Source organism: Elephantulus edwardii, unplaced genomic scaffold (genome assembly GCF_000299155.1).
Source record: "Elephantulus edwardii isolate Elephantulus edwardi_28Jun2011 unplaced genomic scaffold, EleEdw1.0 scaffold00141, whole genome shotgun sequence".
NCBI lineage: Eukaryota > Metazoa > Chordata > Mammalia > Macroscelidea > Macroscelididae > Elephantulus > Elephantulus edwardii.
The window spans coordinates 6,176,307-6,201,243 of NW_006399891.1; the positions used below are offsets into that span (position 1 = coordinate 6,176,307).

Genomic DNA, 24,937 nt, shown 5'->3' on the forward strand with positions numbered 1-24,937 from the left:
GAACGCCACAAGACAGGCCAGGGAAACCGAAATCCATCACTGCCTCCATCCAGCATGATGCCCCCAAACAGCAGATGAGTTTGGAAAAAGCCACTCCTCATGCCTCAGTGAATGCTCTGTCAGCAAAACTGTGAGCCCAAGAGTGGAAGCAAATAGTGTCCAGAGGGGCCCCTTTTTGAGGAGTTCAGAGTGCCCCCAACTCCGAGCCAGGCGGCAGCACTTGGAGGAGGGCCTTCTCCGGAGGGGAGCCCGCTCCCGTCTCCCCATCCATCCTCAGTCCCATGGACGCGAAGCTGGCCCTCACAGCACGGTCTCTCGGATGACCCCGATGAGGCTGTGTGGCCGCTCGGCCTCTGCTCGCCGGGGCCTCCTCTCGGCCCTGGGCCTCCCCGCGGGGACGAAGGTGCTGAGGTCCCCACAGCTCCGCAGGTGCAGCAGGCCAGCTGGTCTCCGCGGGGGCAGCGGGGCCCGGGCAGGACCAGGCTGTGGAGGGGCCATCACCTTGGGGAGATAAGAGGTGCAGACGTTAAGAGTCACTAACATACTTTGACCTGCTTCTTACAGCCACCCATGCATCTCAATATTTAGCTGCTTCCAGGAAAACAAAAGTGGGGGTGGGGGAGGTGTGCAGGTAATGATTTCTCAAAGTGGAGCCAGTTTGGAATTCTGAAGATCATTTTAGCACACTATCTCTTATCTAAATAAACCCAAGTTAATTTTCACTCAGGCTTGTAAATGGCATTGGAGAAGATTGCTCTTCTTTCTTTGGGTGGATTTAAACCACCAGGGAGGGGGGTTTAGCAGCTCAGCTCCTCACTGACGAGGCTACCAAAGCTGCTTCTTTTTTACTTTTCTTTTTTGGAGGTGAAAGCAAAGGCAGTTTATTTGAAGAAGTACTTTCTGGAGGGAGGAAGGGGTCACTCCCTATGGAAAGGAAAGGGTGGGGAGGACCCAGAGCTTCCACAGGGCAATCCCACTCCATGATGGTCCCAGCCAGTCTGTGCACAACTGGCTGGAGAGGTTTTCAGCCTCTGAGTGTCCACAAGTAGACTGCCCAAGCCTTTCTTCTAGAGTCCCTGTGGGGGGATTCAAACCCCCAACTTTTGGGTTAGCTGCAAATGCATTAAACTACTTGCACCTCACTGGAACTCCCTAAAAAGAGTAAGAGAAAAACAGGAGACCGTTGTTTCAGATTGCCCCCAACTTTCTATTGTTTCAACTGTAGACCGACCTGCAAGGTTTAAATGAGACACCTACTGCCGTTTGCTGCTTTATATTCAGCATCCTTTCCACTTTTTTCTCATTTCCTGGTACACTAAGCCAGTGATTCCCACTGAGGTCTGTATGTTATCAGGGGTCTTGTCAGAAACAGTCCGCACAGCAATCCTGACCCTATAAGTCTAGAGTGGGGCTTAACAAAGCAAATAAACAAAACAAAAACAAAAAAAAACACAAAAAAATCCTCACCACATCTTGATGCCACTCATAGCTGGTCTGAGATTATACTCAGGTAAGCAGCTCTGGTACCACAGTGACTGAAAGTTCTGCTGTTAACTGAGACGTGAGCAGTTTGAAACTATAAGGTGCTCTGTGGGAGAAAAATGTGGAGTCTGCTGCTGTAAAGATTACCGCCTTCAAAAGCCCAACGAAGCAGTTCTACTCTGTGCTATAGGGTCTCCCAGAGTTGATGCTTGAGGTCTCCCTCATGTGGAGCTGCGAGGTGGGTTTACACCATTCAGTAAGCAGCCAAGTTCTTAGTGCTCAACATGATACTATTAGTGCTCGGATGACAGGGTCGGGGGGGGGGTGTGCAGTTACTTTTGTAACCCCAACATCACAGAACAATCCTTGAGATGACTCTTTTCATTTTGTTTGTACCTGTGGGAAGCCAAATTTCATACTAAATATTTACAATCAATCAAATGCTATATCAGGATATGAGGGAGGCACAGACACAAATTAGAATTCACCCTGGAGCACTAAGGCAGACTTTAGGTGTTTACAGGGGTAGATGCTAAGGCAAACCTTAAGCATTTACACAATTCTTGTATTTGCTAAACCCTCCCTCCTGAGTCAAACATAAGGTTTTTCACTAGAAAGAGTTTAGCTTCATTTGCATAAAATTCTCTTGGTGATTTGCTCCCTGGAAATTTTCAATAAAGGCACAGGGAAGTGGGGTTCGGGGCTTCAGTTGTTCGAACTGCTCATCCCCCTGCTTTACCTCTCTGTTTACTTATACATTCTTGGTGTTCTGTCTTGTTTTTTGGGGTTTTTTTTTATTCTTTACCTTCAGTCAACAACATGTATCATTCTGAGCTTTCAAGGACATGAAAAAGCTGATCCCAAATAGTGATGGGACATAAAATTTTGTTATCATTCTTATTCTATTTGTCTTTAAGACCTGCTCTTCTTTAAGACATTCATAGAGACTGATTTGACATAGATCAGAATGTGTTAATATATATATATAAATGTATGTATATGTATACGTATATGTATGTATGTATGTATGTATGTATCGCCTTGGCTAGACCATGATTCTCAGCACTGTGTGGCTGTCTCTGTACTATGATCTGGTGAAACACTCCTACTCAGGTCTGAGGCTTGATCTGATGAAAGAGAAGTTTCTCCAGGATGTTACCAGGCACAAAGCTCTTTTAATCTCAGAAAAGATGAAAAGAGGAAAAAAAGAGTATAGAAGAAGAGACCTTAGTACTAGTTCTGTTTGTTCCAGACACCTAATTAATGACATTTCTACTATAGAAATACTAGATAACTAAGGCAGTGTATTAGTTAGTAAAGAAGGTTAAATAGATTCAATATTGGTAAAAATGAAAATGAACGTAAAAACTAATTTCAGTCAGTCATAGATAAATAAAAATGAAAATGCAATGCTAGGTAGGGTCAGAAACAGAATGTCTTCTTCCCTTCATCCCAACTTCCTTCTACCTGAGAAGAGGTGGTGACACCATGGAGGACTCTGAGATCAGAAAGCAAATCTCCCACCAAGCAGCATCTGCTGATTAATAAGTGCTTGTTCCTTCACCCCAGAGAAATATTTCAGCAGTAAGACTAGTATGAATTCAGTTATGTCTACAAAAAAACCCCATATGTTGAAATTGTAACCCCTATACATTTGAATTAACTCTATCTGGATAAAAAGTCAGAAATCATTTGTTATGTTAATGAAGGAATAACAGAGCAGGTGGGTCCTAAACCTAATCCTTTCTGAGCAGTGTCTCATAAAAAGAGACACTATGCACACCCATGTTTATTGTGGCTTTATTCACAATAGCAAAGAGCTAGAAACAACCTAAGTGCCCATCAACAAACAAATGGATAGAGAAGCTGTGCTATATTCACACAATGGAATACTACACTGCATTGAAAAACAAGGAACTCATGCAATATTATTCAAAATGGGTGACCCTGGAGGACATTATGCTGAGTGAAATATCCCAGTCACAAAAGGACAAAAACTGCATGGTGCCACTGTTGTAAAATGGGACTGACATCGGGGTTGGGGGGAGACTGAGGAAGATGGGATAAATTATGTATATTTCACTGAAACAGATGAGGGAGAAAACTGTTTACAAGGGATACATGATTAGGTATTTTTGTCATGACAGAAGTCCAGAACAAAGGCTGCATAGTGGAGCGGACTTGAGAGGAGGGATTATGTAACAACGAAATAATTTTTCTTTTACTTTTCAAAGAGAAGGGCATATGAGAAAGCTTAAGTCCAAGACCACCTAAGGCTACTGCCCAAGAGTGACTTTTCCTAGAACTAATGCCCTCATTTGGACTTCCAGCCTCCAGAACTATGAAACAATAAACCCTTGTTCTTCAAAGCCATCAATTCTGCAGTATTTTGTTACAGTGGCCATAAGAAACTGAGACAAAAACTTGCAGAAGGTCAAGATCATCTGCCTGGTCTCACCTCCTCAGAGCTTGGCCATCTTAGAGGAGTAGCTCTAAATATCTATTCCTATCAGCTCCCGGGGTTAGATGGGTCACTAAATGGTGCACACAGTTAATGTTGTTGGCTGTTAACCCAAACATTGGAGGTTCGAGTGCACTCAGAGTCACCTGAGAAGAAAAATGCGGCTGCCGCCTCCACCTATAAACCCTGTGAGGTGCAGTTCTTCTCTGCCCTGTGAGGTCACCAGGAGTTGGAAATGGCTTGCTAGCTGGATGGCTTAGTGGAGCTAGACAGAGCCCAGGGAGCTCTGGGGGGCCTAATGAATAAAGAGCTGTGTGCTGCCAACCCAAAGGCACATGGTTTGAATCTACCAGCTTCTCCAAAGGTGAAATATGGGCAATTTCTTCCCATGTGATTTTCAGCCTCCGAAAACCCACTGGAGGGTCAGCTATGAGTTGGCTCTGACAAAACAGCAATGACTGAATGAGTGAATTCACAGAGGGGCAGAGGATGACAACTGTCAACATGCAGGGACATCAGCGTGATGGACATGTCTCCACTATACTAACGGGAGGCCGACTCGGGACCACCGGTAGACCAAGAACGCCTGTGGTCCATGAACCTGTATTCACGTGAGTAATCAGACAGCTCCTCTCCTTCCTGGATACTCACGGGTCTAGGAGAAAATCTGGCTTCAGGCTTCTGAAACAAGAGACCAGCAAGTAGATGGGGACAGAAAGGAAACTGAGAAGCAGATGTAGTCAATCTGCCTTTAAGTTTCCCCTGGACCCAGGAGTTGGTGTGTAATTATCCTGAGAAATCAGTTCCTGAGTACCCTCAGTTCAAGAAGTGTAGTGCCCTTAGTGGGGGCAGGCCCAGTGCCAGGCTGCACCTGTGTGCTATTGAGGACTGATGCCCACAGCGCCCACTCCACACACCTGTCACAATGCAGAAAGCACCTGAAAGTGTGCACCTGAAAAGTTCTGCTTTCTTACAAAAGAAGTGAGTGGGTAGAACTGAGAGTCACTGGGTGATGCAAACAGTTAATGCTCCTGGCTGCTAAATAAAAGGTTGGCGGTTCCAATGCACCCAGAGGTGCCTCAGAAGAAAGGTCTGGCAACCTCCTTCCCCAAAAAAACCATCCCCAGAAGGCCTTGCAGGTTCCAGCTCTGCTGCAGCACACGTGAGGTCATGATGAGTCAGTGGGCTCAACAGCAATTAGTTTTCATTAACTAAAACTGTGAAGGTCCACTCATTTAGAGACATCATGCAGAGACTGCATGGTCCAGCCCTTTGCTTCAAAGATGTGACATGTGGGATCCAAATCAGTTTTAGCATATGCCTGATTCTGTCTTTCCATGGGTGGAGGGAGGGCTGCAATTTGGGAAATTGCGGTGGGGTGGTTTTTTTCTCCCCCTCAAAAACACATTGTTGTCAAGTCAGAACTGACTCCTCGCTGACCTTCTGACAGGTTTCCAAGGCTGAAAATCACAGAGGGCACTGCCCATCCTTCTCCCCAGGAGCCACGGGTGAAAATGAACCATCAGAGAGACCCCAGGATTGGGTTAGGAGTGTAACTCCCCACAGGACTATGTCACCAGGGCTCCCTGCGTTACTGTCTTACTGGTTTATTTGTTTTGTGAAATATCTCAGAGCTCTAAGAATCTTGTCAATGTTACAATCAGGGATATCATCATTTTCTAAGAGCTGAAGGGAAAATGTAGGGAAACAAATGCTAATTTGCTTTTGGGTTTTTACCTTGGGTTCTGGTTTTTTGTTTGTTTAATTTGGGATGTGCTTTTTTTTTTCTCCCTGAGTGTGCTCCCAACAGTCAACATCCTCTGACTTCATTCCCAAGGTGTCCCTCTCCTTTCCCAGGAATGCACCCACATCCAAGAATAACTGGTTTTACTCTCCTGGCTCCAGGAATGCTGCAGCGCCGTCACACCTGGAGGAAAGCTCTGACCTCCTAACCCCATTTCTCTGGAGACCAGACCAAGTATTTACTCAGGAAATGAGCAGTGGTTCCTGCTGCTATGGAAACAAGCCCTGACTGAGGGCCAGTGTTCGGGATAAAGCTACCTGCTCGAGAAAGCTGGCGCTGGTGATGGCTTCTTCCATGTGCTCCTCATCCGACTTCAGGACGGATTTGATGTTTTCTACCAGTTCGTGGATGTCTGGCGTCATGCTGCACGAGGACTGCTCCAGGAACCTGGCCACCAGCAGTTTGGTATCTATGTAGGATTTGTAATCTATTAAAGACCGTGGTCTGGTTCGCAAAGGTCTCGACCGCAGGCCCCTCCGCAGAGTCACCGCAGCCAGGTCCAGCCGGCCTTCCGTCTGTGTGGCAGCTTCACAGCTCAGCACAGGGATGGCTGCAGACAGAGGTAAAGGACAGTTACTCACTGGCTGTCCCCAAGCACAGGCCTTCCAGAAACAGCACAGGACACTACACAAAGCATGGGAAGCTTCTGACAGATGCCAACAGCCATGCACCCCTTCGCTTTTCACTTCATGGAAGGTGGTAACAAAAACAGGACTAGGACACAAGCTCATTTCCTGAAATGTCATTCCAACAGGACATGTCCCCAAACATTTCACTGCGCCATATAAAGCACAACCCCCAAGTAGAGACAGATAAGCGAGAAGAGCATCCACAAAACAAATTCTAACAGAGCCACCATGCCACAGGTGATGGCCAAGGGATGATGGATGGGGCGGGCAGAAGATGTGAGGGACCAACAAGAAGGTGCACAGAGGAAGATGAAGGTGTCACTCAGAGAGGAACGGCCTAGAGAAAGATGAGGCTCAAGACACGCAAGGAAGGCTCTGCTCATGGGACCGTACCTTGGTCCTAAACCCCTTCAAGGGCATTTCACTGACATAGGCTGTTCGGTGCTCAAGCCATGGCTGTGAGGTAGATGTAAGACTGACTATCCCACCTGGAGAAATTAGGCAGCAACATCCAATGCTGTTCTGGAAGTACAGCCTAGAAGCCCACCTCTCTGACCCACAGGCTCTAATGTCCAGGAGGTGTGGAAGGACCAGCAGGACATCGCTGCACTGTGAGGTGGGTAAGAGAACGCTGGCCTATCCTCTGTGTGTCACAGGCCACCCAGCAGTTTCACTGTACACAGCACCACGGCAACTTCAGTCTATAAGGGCCCGAGAGCCTGGAACTTAAGCACTGAGGGAGAGAGGAGCCAGGAGTGGAGAAGACAGCATTTCTTCTCCTCTGGAGAAAGATAGGCCTGAGGTGCTCAACACCAGGGTTAGGGCCGTCCTCTTGGCTGCCAGATGCATATCACAGAAGCAGAATCTTCTGGAAATGCACACCAAGTGTGAGGACAGTCAGGGCCTGCGCTCATTCACCTGACGGCAATCTAGTCCCTTCAAAAACGGAGAGTTCAAACAGGTACAATGATGTCCACACTCCTGCAGCACTCTAGAATGGAAGAAGGTTCCAGAAAGATCTCCTTAAGCTGCAGAGAACTAAGTTTTCACTGGCTGGATAGGGTCCAAGAGACCCCTGGTGAACTCAGGAATCTGTGAGGCCTGGCTGCTGGGCCTTCAGAGGAGCAGAGGTTTTAGACTCAGTCCTGGGTGGTGGGTCCCACTGTGGCAGAGACAGGAGGAGTGCTCAGTCCAGAGCTGTGGCAAGACACGCTGTCAGAGGGGCAGAGACGGCAAAGGCAGGAGCCAGGGCCAGAGAGAGGAGAGCGAGAGGATTCACAAAGATTTATTTGGAGAGAGTTTTAGGAAATTATAGGCCATCTGTTATAACACTTCTCAGAAAGAAGGCTGTATTCACAGGATTACAGAAGATTTTTCATTTTCTTCCTTTACAGTCTCTATTATCATTTTTTACACTGAAAAGATATTTGGAAGATGTTCAGGCACTCACATATTCTGAGAAAAGACTCAGTGTTAATTTTCAATTCCAATTAAAAAAAAATATCTATATATACACAGACTCAAGCCGGAGAGGGAGAGACGGGGAGTCTATGAGCGTGTGATGCTCTCTAGGCAAAATTTTTAAAATGAGGTCAGATTTAAGCCAGTCCATCTGCTCGCACACGGGGGAAAGATGGCAAATAGCAAATTATAGAAAGGCAGGTTTTAAACAGGCACCCCTTGACTTCTTCCCTCAGAGAGAATTTTTCCACAGGTTGCATTTTAAAACTGAGAACTAAGATCGTACCATTTACTTTATGTGGGTCTTAGCAGAGTAGCATATGCAAAAAACACTTCTGGTAACAAGGATTAAAAATACAGAGATACTGCTCTCTCTGTATTTCCTTTCAAGGAAGGAGGTCCGTCCCTTTGGAGATGTAATTTTCTAATAAATATATCTTTAATATTTTACCCTCAAAAATATATATCTTCAGCAATGAATGAATGGAAATCCAAAATCTCTGTAAATGTTCACTAAAATTATTAAAATAAAAAATTGAAAAAAAAGAAAAAAGTGCAACAATGAATGAATGAAAATCCAAAATCTCTGTAAATGTTCATTAAAATTAATAAAATAAAAAAAATTTTTTAAAGATATTATAAAAATAAAAAAATATATCTCTAGATAGTCATCTTAAAGGCCATGGCAGGATACATTCATATTATGCATGGAGAATAGCTGATTTTGCCAATAATCTCCAAGAACTCATAAACTCCTCCAAGACACCTCTAGGGGTTTCCCAATGAGCTCTAGTGGCTTAGTGGTTAAGGAGTTGAGATGGCAACACAAAGTCATGTGGTTTGAATCCACCAGCTACTCTCTTCCTGCATAATTTACAGCATCTGAAAAGCCACTGAAGGGTTGGCTCCAAGTCAGCTCCTACATGATGGTATACAACAACAACATCTAAGACTCTTAACCTCCTTCTATATACTTCTTAAAATTCAGGGCCAGGGGCTGCCCAGGGGGTCCCTGGGTGGTATAAATTAAGCACTTGACTGCACCTGAACCTACCCAGAGGTGCCTCAGAAGAAAGGCCCAGCAATCTGCTTCTAAAAGGTGGCACACGGCCTTGGAAACTCTGTGGAGCACATCTCTAGTCTGCAACACCAGGGGTCACCATGATGGATAACAGACCTCACAGCAACTTGGTTTGGGGCCCGCCAGAGCTACCTGCTCCCCATTGGCCCCTCAGGTGAACAAGCTCAGAGCTCCGTGCAGAGCACGTGGAGTGACATCACCTCTCTCCTCGGAATGATGGAGCACAGGATCGCTCTTTGATCTTGTTCTCAGGGGCTGGAAAGGTCTTCGCCCTCTTGCAGGATGCGCCAGACTTGAGCTGGGGGTCGACACAGACGTGCTTTCTTCTCCAGGTGTGTTAGGAATGTCCCCATCTGATTATGTAAAAAAAAAAAAAGATTGAGAGAGAAGAAACAAAGCATTCAGCCTTCAAAGGTTGGGCAGGAAATATCCATGGGACCACAGTTGCCAAGACGGGCAATGGCGTTAGCAACGCTCGCTTCAGGCTGTCGGCCTGATGCATTTTCATTTCCTAACACTGCAGGAAAATGTGTTTCCCCGGGCCATCCCTCCACACCTAAACAAACACAAAAACTCTAAAACTAAGAGGAAAATAAAGAAGCCAGGCCAACGTGTTGTTTTCTTCCTAAAAGGGGCTTAGAATCTTCTTTGATGAAGCATCTCATTGCAACAGCTCCTAAATGCTTTTCCAGATTTCTCACAATTCAGCTATTTTTTAACTGTAGTGAAAATATAAATAACAGTAGTTACAAGTTCAACCCTTTCATGTGTACAATTCAATGACATTATGTCCCCCATGTGTCCACCCCTCACCACTGTCCATCTCCAAGTACTTTTGATCACACTCACAGCTGATGTCTATTAAGCATGAGCTCCCCATTCCCAACTCCCCTTCACCCCAGGTAACCACTAAAGAAGTTGTGTCTCTGTGCGTTTGCCTATTCCAGGTATTTCACAGAAGTGAGGTCATGTAACGTGTGCCTTTTTGTGCTTGACTCCTTCCCCTCAGCATAACGTGTTCAAGGTTCATCCATGTCACCAAAAAAGGCAGGAAGATTCCATTTCTCTCTGTGGCTGAATAATAATCTCTTCCTGGGATACACCACTTGCATCTGTTGATAGTACATGGATTGTTGCCATTAGTGTGTAAGTATCTGATTGGATCCTGCTTTCACCTTGTTTGAGTATGTACCCTGGAGTAGAATTCAGATGATGATGAGTTTCCTTTAGGGGAAGCTAACAGCTACATAGGGGACTCTGGTGGCCTACAGATAAGGAACTATGTTGCCAACACAAAGACTAGTGATTCAAGTCCACTAGTTGCTCCATGAGAGAAAGAGGTATCATTTCCTCCCGTGAGATTTATAGCCTCTGAAAACCTGCTGGACGGTCAGCTGAGTCAGTTCTGGCTCAATGAAAATGATTCGTTGAGTCTGAACAGCTGCACAGGAGGAGTGTCTGCCCTGCGAGCTGCAAGCCAATGAGCAGAAGAGGTGTCTGCACAACCCAGAGCACAGGCTGGCTGTGAAACTCCCAGCAGGCCACACAAAGAGCCAGTGGCCACTAAATGAATCATTAGAACCACTCTGGAGAAGGATGAGCGGTGTGCAGGAAAATAAATCACATCCTTTGTGAATCTTGGCTGTGGTTTGGGAAAAGTTTAATTGTGTTTTGTCTTGTTTGTTGGTGTGTTTGGTTTTTTTTTTAAGTGGAAAAAAAAATCACAAACACAGTAATGAAACAGGGCCCTGGCCACAATTCCACATAGGACAGAAGGTGGGCAGCAACCCACCGTGAACAGGGCTGCAGCACAACGACCTCATCTCCCAGAGCTGAAAGTGAATCCATTATTTATTACCCTTAGCAATTTTGTCCTGGTGGACAAGTTTCTAGATCATTTAACACCTTTCCAAAGGGAGAAAGCTGTGACAACAGTCTCTTAAATTACAAGGTTAAATGTAAGCCAACTCCAGTATTTAATGTAAGCGAAAAAAAATCAGAATTTACTCCCTGTTACAGCTCCATGACCTAGGCTCTAGCTTATTAGTGGCATGGGACCATCTCAGCCTGCAACAAATGAAACTTCTTCCCCTTCAAAAGAACCTTCCTCATTTTAACAGAAGAAAGAAATTTCTGAGACTGGAGAACAAAGCGATGCCAAATGAAAGTCTCTATCTTATCTCCTCGGCTCCTGGGACTATCTGGTTATTCATACATAATACTCCCTCACCATGATAGAGTCAGAACCAACTCAGAGCTGACTCACCACTGGTTTTCCAAGACTGTAAATCACACAGGAGGAGATGGCCCATCTTTCTCCTGAGTAGCTGCTGATGGATTCAAACCAAAGAGGAGAGGCCTTGTGAATAGCAGCTTAGCTTCCAAGGGACTGTACCACCAGAGCAACCTCAGAAACACTACTAGAGATAGGTTTCTCTGCTCAATATGATCTCCCACTTGTAAGCCCTAAGAGTTGGCAGTGTTTTTTGAAAAGAAGGATATGACTTGAATCATTTGTTCCAGGAACTACTGACCTCCAACAAAATGCCATTGTTTTCCCAACTTCCAGAGAAAATTCAGCTTGAAAAGCAGGAGCAACAATTCTTGGGTTTTGGGTAGCACCCGTGAATTCGTTACCTTGAGTCACTTGTGTGCAGACAGGCTCCAATGGGCTCACAGCAGCTTCTGATCTCTCAGCCATTTGAAAACGTCCCTGCAGCACAGGAGCAAAGGGTTATTTTGCTGATATTTAATCCAACTATCATGTAGACGCCAATGGATTTTTTAAAAGCAGGATTAGATTTAGGGGAGAATGTGGAGTCATTGGGACACTTCTACATTGCCGATGTGAGAGCCAGCTGATGAGGTCACTGTGGAAAACAGTGTTGCGGTTCTTCAAAAGCTAGCCGAGTTACCGATGACCCAGCAATTTCATTCCAAGTGCAGACCCAGGAGAAAGAGAGACAGGAGCACAAATAGCAGCCTGCACACAAGGTCATTGCCATATCAGTCACAATGGCCAGGAGGAAACAGCATCAGTGTCCAGCCACAAAATGGGTCCATATATACAGTGGAATGTCTCTCAGTCATGAGGAACATAAATTCCTGATGCGTGCCTCAAAACAGAGAAACCCTGAAAACAGTATTGAGTGCAGTACGCTGTGTGGTGTGTGACTCCACTTCTATGAAACAACTAGAATAGGCAAATGCCTAGAGAATAATGTCTAGCACGGTGCCAGGGGCAGGAGGAGATCACTGTTTAAGGGAACACTAGGATTTCAATAATGGCAGGAAAACACTTTGGAAAGGGTTGTGATGATGGTTGCACACCATGATGACTGTAATCAATGTCTCCCAAATGTATGTGTAAAGATTGTTGAACTGAAAATGTTTTGTGTAGTGGTTAAATGTTATGTATCAACTTGGCAAAGCTGTGATTCTCAGTAATATGTAATTATCCTCTATGTTGTGATCTGATTTAAGGGGAGTTCTTTTAGGGCTGTGACTTGCATCTAATATATATGGATGTTCTGACAAATCAATCCCTCTCTGTCTGTCTGTCTCTCTCTCTCTCTCTTCTCTGCATCTGACTCTATCATCTGACTCATCACTATCTGACCTGCTCATGGTGGGCCTGAACCAAAACATGGGAGTCAAGAGAAGCCTCCAGCCTGCCATCTGACCCATGGACATGGACTTGTCAGCCTCCACAACCATGTGGGCCAACTCCTTGAAATAAATCTCTCTCATACACTATGTGCATATATATACATGTGTACACACACAATGTCTTCGCTGGTTTTACCCCTCTGGGAGCACCTGTTCCTAGGGTCACTTGACCAAAGTCAACTCGACAGTACCTAACACCACCAGCAGGGAACCCAACCTAAGATGTGTGTGTGTGTGTGTGTGTGTGTGTGTGTACACACCACAATAAAGCTCGTGAGAGAGAACTAGAGAACTAGGATCTCCCCACTGCTCTCTAAGACATGCCATTTTTCCTACTTGCAGTCAATGTGCAGGAAAGAAACTGTATGTAAATGATACCTGCTCCTGGTCCAGTTGGCTCACCACGGCTTCATATGGTGGCGGGGGCTCCAGAGGGCAGAACACCTCCACACCTTTGATCCGTGCTCCGTAGATATGTGGGAGTGGGATGACATCAGAACCAGCCATCCTAGGAAAGCATCATGGCATCAGGAGCTAGGTAATCAGCTTGGACACCAGTACTGCCTAGTGAGGGCTATCCACTCACCCCCCACGCCACCGCCTCCCAGTCCAGGGGAGGGAGAGGACTCTGTACTGCTATTCGATGAAATGCTCAGTTTCTTAAGTAAATGATTCCACATAAGACACAATACCATCATTCCTTTTCAATCCGTTACTCATTAAACAACCTAAAATCCAGAGAGACAGCTAGCAGACAGGAAGTAGCCAGGGACTACAGGAAGCGAGGCAAGGAGAGTGTCTGCTGGGGGCTGTAGACAGTGTATGTACTGTGAATGCAACAGATGCCACTGAAATTGGTGTTGACTGGTGTTGTGTGCATCATGTCGATTCTGAATCATGAAGACCCTGCAAGGCACCGAATGACCGCACAGCGATAACTGGGCTGTAATTTCTACAGGAGTCAATCACCACATCTTTTCTCCTTCAGAGATGCTGGTGAGTTTGAACATCTGACTCTTCCAGTTAGCTCTCAAGCATCTAACTATTGTGCCACCAATGTTCTTTTTTAAATGGTTCGTTTTGTATTATACCCTCAATTTTTAAAAAAGCACTAGAGGTCAAAGCACACACTCACTCACTGCCTACTCAGGGCTGCCCCTCCACTGGGTTTTCAAGGCTGTTAATCACACGTGAGATTGTTCATCTTCCTCGAAGGCTGTAAAATCTCATGTGAGGAGATTGCACATCTTCCTCCTGAAGTTGGTAGATTTGAACCGACAGAGAGACTCAGCTTTTAGGTTAGCAATCCAGTTCCCTACAGACTGGGCCACCAAAGCTACCCTCCTAGAAGTTCAGGAAAATCCCATTATCTTTCACAATGTTGCTGGATGCCCACCAATCTTTTATGACCTACGGTGCCCGTGTGTTATGAAGTAGAACTGCATTATAATGTTTTCTTGGCTGTGACCTTAATGGAAGATGATGTTGTTCTGTGCTTTCAAATCAGTACCAACTCGTAACTAACCCTACAGCTGGTTTTTCAGAGACAGTATAACACATGGCAGTTGACTGTCCATCCTTCTCCCACAGAGCAGCTGGTGGATTTGAACTGTGTGCCTTTGGGTTGGCAGCATAGTTTCCTACCTCTAGGAAGAAGATAACCAGGCCTTTTCTTCTATACTAGCTCTGGTGGCTAGTGTGTAAAGGGTTGTGCTGTTAGCACTCTCTGATAGATTCAAGCCTATTATAACAGCTACTGTGTTGAACCATCTTGTTATGAGTCGTCTTCTCTTTTGCTGACTCTACCTTTCCAAGCACACATCCAAAATATGTGAGATGAAGTTTCGCCATCCTTGCCTATAAGGAGAAGTGTGGTTGCACTTCCTCTTGGACAGATCTGTTTTTTCTTTGGACAGTCCATGGTATATTTCATATACTTCTCCCAGCATAATTTTATGAGATTTTAAATTGCACAACTAAAGAAATTAATGCAAAAGGAAATTCTTATTTACAATTTTATTTTCTTTTTATTAAAATTTTCATTTAAGCCATCTATTATGATGAACAGATTATCCGGGAGGCTGGGCTCTATGAGGAGAAATGTGGGGTTAAGATTGGTGGAAGATCTATCAACAATCTGCGTTATGCAGATGACACAACTCTGATTGCTGAAACTGAGGAGGACCTGAAGTGCTTGCTGCAGAGGTTCAAGGACTGCAGCTTCCAATATGGATTGAGGCTCAATGTCAAGAAGACAAAGATTCTCATCACTGGGCCAACTGGCAGCATCAGGATGGATGGTGAAGAGATTGAGATTTTTCACAGCTTTAGTTTGCTTGGCTCCACAGTCAACACTCTTGGCACCAGTAGCCAGGAAATTAAAAGGCGTATTGCCATGGGAAAGCCTGCTGTTAGGGACCTCTCCAAAGTACTGAAGAGCAACGGTGTCTCTCTGGAGACTAAGATGTGTCTGATACAGGCCATGGTCTTTGCAATCACTTGTTATGCATCAGAGAGTTGGACGACCAAGGGGGATAGAAGGAGAATTGATGCCTTTGAGCTGTGGTGCTGGAGAAGAGTATTGAGAGTACCATGGACTGCTAGGAAAACAAACAGATTCATCCTGGGAAGGGTTAAACCAGGTAGCTCCTTGGAGGCAAGGATTCTGAGGCTTCGTCTAACATACTTTGGACATGTTGTAAGGAGAGACCGATCCTTGGAGAAGGACATCATGCTTGGGAGGGTAAAGGGACAGCGCAGGAGGGGAAGGCCTTCTATCAGGTGGATTGATTCAGTGACTGGGGTAATTGGGATGGGAGTGTCAGAGACAGTGCGACTGGCACAGGACAGAGCAGAGTTTAGGGCTGTTGTACATAGGGTCACTATGAGTTGCAAGCAACTCAACGGCTAACATACTTTGGACATGTTGTAAGGAGAGACCGATCCTTGGAGAAGGACATCATGCTTGGGAGGGTAAAGGGACAGCGCAGGAGGGGAAGGCCTTCTATCAGGTGGATTGATTCAGTGACTGGGGTAATTGGGATGGGAGTGTCAGAGACAGTGCGACTGGCACAGGACAGAGCAGAGTTTAGGGCTGTTGTACATAGGGTCACTATGAGTTGCAAGCAACTCAACGGCACATAACAACAACAATTCTGATGGCTTAAATTAAAACACTGTAACATATGGGAGGCTTGATCAGAGTTTACTAAGAATGAGTGGCTTTCAAACACTGCTGTCTAATAAGATGGAAGATTAAGAGATAAACATTACTTCAAAGTAGGATACATGCAAAAACATTTTAAATTGTATCAGCATCAGCAGAGCATGGTCTAGATGGTTCTATTTAGAAAGTTCTTGTGCATTATTTTCTCTTTTTTATTATTATTTTAACGGATGTTTACAAAAAAGCTGGATTTTCATTCATTCATTCATTGTTAAAAATTTTTCTCCCTACTCACCCTAGTTCACTTTAAAAAAAAAATTCCTTCTCTGTTGCATTATTTCCTCCTTTCCCTCCTCCCCTAGTCTACTTTGCTGTGCACCTCTTACTCTGGACTACTGTAATACAGATAATGTCTAAGCATATATTCATTTTAAACATTTCTTTCCTTCATCTGTTCCAATGCAGTGTTCATTATTTATGCTCTGTCTTTTCATTTTTTCCCCCAAGTCCTATATCCTGTTTTGTCCTGTTGTGACTGAGATAGATATTTTCACTCAGCATAATGTCCTCCAGGGTCACCCACGTTGTGTAATATTTTATGATTTCCTCGTTTTTCAGTGCTGCATAATATTCCATGTGTGAATATACCACAGCTTCTCTATCCATTCATTTGTTGATGGTAGAAAGTTTTTTATGTCATAGAACCAGCAGCAATCGAGTCAACCCTGACCCTCAGCATCCCATGTGGGGCAGCGTAGACAGCGCTCCATAATGTTTTCAGGGGCTGTTTCTCTAGTCACAGACAGCCATGACTTTCTCTCAAGGACTCACCTCCAACACTCTGGTTAACAGTTAAGCCTGTTAGCCATTCGCACCACTCAAGGACTTCACAACTTGATAACAACTTCTTTTTAGAGCCCCTGTATGATGCAAACAGTTAATGTACTTGGGTACAGGAATATGTTCGAGTCTGCCCCAAGGTACCTTGGAAAAAAGGCCTGGCTATATACTTCTGAGAGGAAAGTCAGTCACTGAAGACGTTACAGCTCACAGTTCTACTCCAACACAAGTGGGGCTGCTAAGAGCCAGAGTTGAAGGCAACAGTCTTGATGACAACTGTTTTGTTGTCTTTAATCTCACAGAAATCCTCTCATCACTGGTCAGCTAGAATACAGGTGAGTGAGGAAACTGACTGAGCCTCAGAATCAACAAGGGATCCTCCAATGGGACACCAGTGCCTGAGCTCTTTCAGTTCATCACAACATCTCCAGGAAGTCTTCCCTGGGTCACGCTCATGAGCACCGAATGAAGAGAAAACCCCAGCAGACTGTGCAAAGCATTTGTTTTAGTATTGCAAACAGATCTTGAGAATTCAGACCAGGGTGGTGTTGTCCCTGATCAAAGATTGTATCTACTTTGTCCATGAGAAAGCTGATCCTTCATGGAGCACATGGTGACTCTGCAATTGGGACTTTGCAATTCTTCAAGAAAGGAGTTGACTTCACCCTTCGCTGCTAAGAAATGCCTGAGTCAAGCTGGCTCCCACTCTTTTAGGCCTCCAATTCTCTAGAAAAGGTAACACCCGAAAAAGAAGGCCAAGTCATATTCTCATAGTTGAAGCCTTTCCTGGTAAATTCCTGGCTCAAGTCAATCCTCAAAAATGCAGGCCTCCTTGGGATAGGGGGTTGGGGTGCACAACCCTCTCCTGTGCTTACACATCGATTCACCAAGCAGACAGACTGTGTTTGGACCGACGCCTTCTGTGCAATCAGGCATCTGTTTGTGACGTAAATTGAGAAGCCCTTTCTCAAGGAGAGAGCAGTGCACAAAGTGGTAGTATTTATAGAAGTTAAATAAATAGACCTCCTCAGAGAGGTCACAGACTTTACAGGAAGTGGGGAGCCACTATTGTGTGGAGATGCTTAACTTGGCTGTGGAAAAACTAAAGAATGCACTCAATAGTCTTGCCTCCCGCTTATAACAGGAAAGTGGCCCACTGATCTGATTTCTATTGCATCTCTAGAAAAGCCAGTCACATTAAAATTATCTTTCTAAATATGACACAGCTCTGATGTGTAAAAGGGAGAGGGGGAGCTCTGTGGCCTAGTGCATAGGGAGTCACGCTGCTGACCCAAAGGCCAGTCCTCTCCAGCAGTTCTAACCACCAGCAACTCCAAGTGACAAAGACGGGCACTCTCTTCCCATGTGGTTCACAGCCTCCGAAATCCACTAGAGTCAACTATGAGATGATTCAACTCGATAGCCAGGAGATAATGTGAGCAAAAAATACGTAAATCTAACCATTTTCAAAAGAAAAGTGGACTACACTTTGAGGTGGGTGGAATGACAGAAAATGAGGGTGTCCGTCTGTTGACAAGAAATCCGATTTTGGGCCTTCAGTATGTGTCTTCGGCCCACAAGGGTTCTACTTCACACACATAGACCTAGGCGCCCCCCACCCCCCAAAAAAGTTCTGAATGGTGCAGCCCTCAGTGGACGTTTGTATGCCATCATCCAACTTGGATTTGACCTGGAGCTGTCCCAGGGCTCAGAGGGACAAATCCAAGGTATCCTGGTCTCCTAAGACTGGAAATGCCCACCATGGCAGGCACTGCAAGAGACACAGAGAAGAGCTGGAAGGAGAAGAGAAAGGAAGGTCACAGAGAACAGGGCAGCTGCAGGCAGCAAACCATATTCGTCACTTTCCCTTTCTGTCGCTTCAGGAAACTCAATCTGCCTGTTGCCTGCTCTTAGGTCAGCTCAGCACCCGGCCCCCACCTTAGGGAGACGAGCTGCTTGTGACGGGCATCCCTCTTCCTTACCACAAAGCAGGAGTCATTGTTACTGTCCTCCAGTGTACCCTCTACCGAAAGCCAGAGGCTGATCTAAAGCCCACGACATGCTAGGAAATGGGCTTTGTTGCTATGACTTTTTGGCTTTTGTAACACTTGGTTCATTTCCTGAAAGACTAGGGAAAGCCATTCTGGCCCTGGCAGTTTCAAAATCCCAGCACATCCCTCTCCTAACAGCAGAGAAGCTGAGCTTTCCTGCTGGTCTGTGCCAGACCATCTGTTCCCTAGAGAAAGCACAAGTCTGCAGGTGGACAGGAGAGGGTGTAAGGAGGGCTCAGCTATGATTCTCATGGGCTGAAGAAATGAACATTAACAGAGCCTACATGGTCAGAGACCACTCCAGAGAACTGAAGAGCAATGATGTCAGTCTGGAGACTAAGGTGTGCCTGACCGGCGCCATAGTCTTTGCAATTACTTGCTATGCGTCAGAAAGCTGGACAATGACTAGGAAAGAAAGAAGGAGAATTGATGCCTTTGAGCTGTGATGCTGGAGAAGAGTACTGAATAGACTGCTAGGAGAAAAAACAGGTTTGTCATAGAGAGGGTGAAGCCTGGCTGCTTCTTAGTGGCAAGGATTCTGAGGCTTTGTCTGACATACTTTGGACATGTTGCAAGAAGTGATCAGTCCTTGGAAAGGGACATCATGCTTGGGAGGGTGGAGGGACAGCCAAAAGAGGAATACCCTCTATGTGATGTATTGATTCAGTGACTGTGTTAATGGGAGTGGGTGTGTTAGAGACAATAAGGTTGGCATAGGATAGAGCAGGTTTCAGGGCTGTTGTATATAGGGTTGCTATGAATCACAAGTGACTCAACAGCATATACCACTACCACCACAACAGACGGTAGTACCCTCATCCTAAACATGTAGCACCCTAGAGACTTTGCCTTGAGCATGAGAAACTGGCTTCTCTAAATCCCCAAACTCAGCACCAACTTTGCTTGTTATTAATGTTATGTACCATTGACTCAACTTGACTCACAGTGACCCAGTGAATGGTAGGTCAGAACCTTGTACCAACCTCACCATCTCAATATGCAGCAGCCTATGTTTACACTGTGTCGATCCATCTTGTTGATGATCGTCCTCTCTTTCCCTGACCCTCTATGTGTCCCAGCATGATGACTTTGTCCAAGGAGTGGGCCCTCCTGACAACATGCTCAAAGAATGGGAGATGAAGTGTTACCATTCTTGCCTCTAAGGAACACTGTAGTTACAAATCCTCCAACACAGACATGTTTGCTCTTTTGGTGGTCCACAAATATTCAGTACTCTTTGCTAACATCACAATTCAAGTCTTCCTTATTCGTTGTTAATACTACAGGTATTCAAGACAGAAATTTCCAGTCTTCTAAAAATCAAGATAAAGGTACTAGACTTTCTGTGTAAATCAGAGTTTGTCTTTTAGAAGCTCAGAGCTAGGTTTGTTGTTGTTGTTGTTCTGTGCCATCATTTAGTTCTTTTGCTTCAAATATCACTTCTTCCAGCAAGCCCTCCCTGACTGGCTGGCCCCCTTCAGACTCCACAGCTCCCTCACTGGTCTGGACTAGGTGGTCCACCTTTGGGCCCACATCTGTCTGTTGAGTGTCAAGTCAATGGGATTCTTCCAACATCCATTTTTTCATGATCTAGTGAGCTCCTTGATGGGGTGGTAGCGGGATAGAAGGTAGGGATGGGGTAGCAGGTAGCTCTGATTAATTCTAAATTTCAGTAATCCCACACAGTGGCTGGTATGGAGCAGAGGCTTGATTGAATGTTTGCATTCATATATGAATACATAAAATCATCCTTCAGGAAGGTACACAAAGGTGGCTAACAACCAGACTAACTTATTACACAAAGTGCGCACGGCATTTCACTCCACCAATAGTAATGATCCAGACTTAAGAAACAAGCATCAGACTCAGAACTAGAATGAAAAAAGGAAAATAAGCTTAGCATTTATTTTTTTTCCCAGACAGGGGAAATGCAATTAATCATTAATCATTAATCTTTATTTAATGGATGATAAGAATTTCCCATTTGTCATGACCTGCTAAGGGTGTAACAATGATGCTTTGATCTGACCCCAAGTGAGAATTTGCAAAGGAGCCTATTGGTGGGCTGGTTAAGTGTTAGGCTGGTCTGTTTGTTAGCCACCAAAAGGTAGGGTGTCTGAAGCCACCAGCCATTCTTCGGGAGATTGGGAGTCTGCTTCTGTGAAGATTTAACACCTGGAGAACCTGCAGGGAGGCACTTCCATCCTACAGGGTAACTCCATCCCACAGGGTCATTCCATCCCATCCGGTCACTCCACCCCACAGTGTCGTTCCATCCCATAGGGTCACTCCACCCCACAGGGTCACTCCATCCCACAGTGTCATTCCATCCCATGGGGTCGTTCCATCCCACGGGGTCGTTCCATCCCACAGGGTCACTATGACTCAGAATAATTCTGAGACAATGCATGTGGGTTAGGGTGGGGAAGGTTTCCAGGTCAGTACTCAATCATGTCAGGTTACAGCCATTATCCCAGTGTCAGTTTTCCCCTAAGAAAAGCAAATTGAAACAGAAAGCATCTCTTTAAGTCAAGGTATAAGTTTTCTTTGATTTCATGCAGTTTATCAGACAGAGAAAGAGCGTGCCAGAATAGAAAATGGTGAAAAACAAAAGCCTGTCCAGATTCCAGAGCGAAGCCAGTGACACTTCTAGAGACCCTTGGTTCACACAAGAAGCATTCCCACCCGAGGCCTGTGGGGGTGTCGAGTGCAGTACCTGCGGTTCATCCGGGGTGTACATGAGTAAAAGGTAGCAAAGTAGGAAGGCGGAGGCACAGGAGCCACAAAGTCGTCGGGGTCAGGGATCTGGCCATGTTCTTCCACTTCCTCAGCCGAGATCTGGGATTCGTCCTAAAGAAGCAGCACCCGTTAGTCACCAGCCTTCACGACGGGCTTACACAAGGTCCACAGCTGGCTCAGCCCCAACCCCATCACTCTGGGGGACTTACAATGCAGGATCTTCTGGTAGCAAATATCTGGAGGTAGCGGAGGGCGGCTGCCACCAAGCAGACGGTGGTGGTCAGGGCGTTCAAGGCACACAGGGCGAAGAGGACTTTCTGGAAGGAGACAACAGAGACATCACCCACGTGCTCAGGGCTTCAGCATAACCACAAGGTGACACCAGCTGTTTTCAAACAGTATTGTCCTAAGAAGACAAACTGCATGACACATCTGCATCTAAAAGACTCCTGTGGTATTCGCTCACAGCACATTCAGAAATAAGTGCTGGCTCCTATGACCCTCATAATTAATTTTAAGGAAGCTCTGGTGGCTTGGTGTTAGGGCATCATGTTGCCAACTCAAAGGTGGTTCAAATCTACCAAATGCTCCTTAGAAGAAAAGTGGGCAATTTCCTGCTGTGCAATTTGCAGTCTCTGATCTGCTGGAGGGTCAGCTATAAGCCAGTTCTGACACAACAGGACATAACAACAATTTTAAAATATTTTAGAAGTTTCCTATTTAGGATTATATTTCAAACCTCCCCAAAATTATGTTTGAATCCTAATCTCCAGTAGGATGTGATCCTATCCAGAAATCAGGTTTTCTCTCTTCTGTTAATTACATCAAATCCATGTAGGGTGGGTTCTAAACCTAATCACTTCTTAGTTATAAAAAGAGCAAATTATACATAGGTCAGGGAAGACAGCTGCCATGTAAGCCTCCTCAGCTAAGGTCCTAAAGAATGTCCAGGCCGCCCCCAGGGAAGGAATCAACACAGCCAGAAATCTGATCTGGATTTTCAGCCTCCCATATACAGAGAAAATACATTTGTTCTTCACAGCCACTGACCTGTGCCTTCCTGTTAAGGCAGCGCTAGGTAAACAAGCCCGTCTCAGCAGGACCTGGCATTGTGGTCTCTCTTTCAGTAAGCTTCAGAATACTGTCTGACTTCCAAGACAGTACAGGATGTCACTTCTGCAGATGGTGTCCACAGTGACAGCAAGGGTGGCTTCCCCTCCCCCAGCTCCCTTGCAGGACAGCATGCTGCTTAATTTGTGGCTACTGGTGCTATTTCAGGAGCAATTGGCAGTGGTGCCCAAAACACTCAACGAGGACGAGGCAGTGGGCGGGCCAGCCAGAGAGAAAACAGGGTTTCTCTGCTGTAAACACGCATCTGAAAATAGCAGCAGAGGCAATTCCAGAGGCTTCTCTTGCTACAGCCCTGGTTCCTCGGTGGGGCTTTCCCCGAACTAACTCCTGGCTCAGAAAGTTTGGGGGTGACTCAGCTACCAAAAATCCAGAGACCAATAAAGGAGGCCATTTTTCACATCCTACATAACTCAGAGAATTGACAGCATTGGACAATTCTTTTCTTAGAGATTCCTCTTCCCTACAAAAACAAACCTAAATCAAAGATCTAAAGAAAGCCACCATGGTTCATAGGCCAACAGCTAAAAGCTCAGCATTCACCAACTGATTGTGCCATTTGGCTGCAGGCAGGAAGTAATTCTTATCCAGTTCCCCAATTCAGGCTAATTTTCCATTTTCCCCAGCTGGGCTCATTTGCCTTTTGGTTTGGTTTTTTTTAATCTCTTCTGCTTTTTATACTTGTTGTCTATTCAACAAGTGATAAAGTGTTTGACCTTCTCTATTTCCTGGAAAATAACTCTCCTTAATGTATTAATTGCAGAAAACTAGCATTCAGCAGCTGCTAGGACTGGCTTAAACCAACAATTGTGTATCAAAACAATGTTAAACGAGCACGTGATTAGAGGTTTTGCTAAAAGTTACATCATATCATATATGTACATGATGACATATTTAACATATACTATAATGAATGGGTTTTCTATTGTTTATAGGGTTTTAAGAGACCTACTATTTCAGAAATGGATAGCTAATCTTGCTTGCTAGTTTATCTTAATCTGGGAGCTCTACTAGCACTTGTCCATCATGAGTGATCCCTTTGGCATTTGACATACCAGTGGCACAGCTTTCAGCATCACAGCAACCCACAAGTTACCTCAGTACAGCAAACTTACAGACAAGTGCTGTACTAATTGGAACAATGCTAAACAAGCAAGAATACAGCAGTCAATTCAGAACTTAAGAAGCCCACAGTAATCTACAGGTCTTTCTCAATTCTGCCTTTGGGTCACCAAAGGTTGCTCATACTTGTTTTCTGCAGCTTAACTGTTTGAAGAAGGCAATAGAGTAAGAATATTTCTAATACTGTTTGTTGCCTTCTTCAAGGTTCTACAGTGTATTTGTTGTGAGGGTTGGGATCCATACAAGGTACCTTAAGTAGAAGGTGAACGGCACTACACGGCTGAACAGGGAAGAGTTTCAAGGCATTTTCTTTGTCTGTACATTTGGCTGGCTGGAATTCTTCACAACAGAAGCAAATCTTGCCTTCACCTAAATCCACCTTAAGGAGAAAAAAGGAAGAACCATATTGTGATTATTAAGGGAAAATGTCCAGACTTGAACCGTAAAGCCCTAGAAATGCAGAATGAGTATGTGAGGGTTCCAAGGCAGATGTTCAGGTTCTGCTGTATCAGCCAGTACAGGTTAAATAATACTGTGGTGGGTAACAGGCAACCACAAACTCAATGGTCAACAAGAAACAGGCCATGTTGCATGCCTACTGCAGGCCAGCAGGTGCTCGGCTCATCATATTACCTGAGATACCCAGGCTGATGGAGCATCCATCTACATACCATCTTGAAGATTGCCAGAGACGGAGAGCATGCATGAATTGCACAATGGCATTTATCATGCAGTTTCCAGATAAAATATAGGATATCTAATTAAATCTGAATTCAGATAAATAAATAACAGTATATACATAATATATATATATAGGTATAAATGTGTGTCACAATATTCTATGTGATGTTCCTACTGAAACTTTATCAGTATTTATTTGCAATTCAAACTTAATGAGGGGTCTTGGATTTCTATTTGCTAAATCTGGCAAGAATTATGTAAAGTTTCCTCTAGCAAAGTAGTACATTTGGTTGTTATAGCTTATCACATGCCCTCACCTGACTTGAGGAGAGCAGAGCAGTTCAACCCTATCATATGCTCATGAGAAGCACAGGGCCTACTCCTACTCCTTAGGGGATTAAAGAGACTTCTTTGTTCACATGGCCAGTGTGGTCACAGATTCTAGAAGTTTCTTTTCTTCTTTTATTTAAAAGTATGATAGCAGCTTCATACACCTTTAGTGAGTTGCTTTGAAAATGGTCACTTTCCCAAATATTACATGATGCCACTGTTGTAGAATGGGACTGTCCTTGGGGTTGGGGAGAGACTGAGTAAGATGGGTTCAATAATGTATACTGCACTGA

At 44.9% G+C, this 24,937-nt stretch overlaps 1 protein-coding gene across 1 annotated transcript in view; it reads right to left on the reverse strand.

Annotated features, from left to right (window-relative positions):
* Positions 1-300: 300 nt before the first annotated feature.
* The window catches only part of FAM189A2 (family with sequence similarity 189, member A2), a gene marked incomplete at its 5' end in the record, with an annotated part of 97,567 nt that continues 72,930 nt past the window's right edge, over positions 301-24,937 (reverse strand). Inside the window, 8 exons of the mRNA XM_006894424.1 lie at positions 301-501; positions 6,005-6,297; positions 9,119-9,271; positions 11,556-11,631; positions 12,966-13,095; positions 21,361-21,494; positions 21,593-21,700; positions 23,884-24,012. Of these exons, the coding sequence (XP_006894486.1) occupies positions 301-501; positions 6,005-6,297; positions 9,119-9,271; positions 11,556-11,631; positions 12,966-13,095; positions 21,361-21,494; positions 21,593-21,700; positions 23,884-24,012 (1,224 nt within the window). The remainder of the gene's footprint in view (positions 502-6,004; positions 6,298-9,118; positions 9,272-11,555; positions 11,632-12,965; positions 13,096-21,360; positions 21,495-21,592; positions 21,701-23,883; positions 24,013-24,937) is intronic.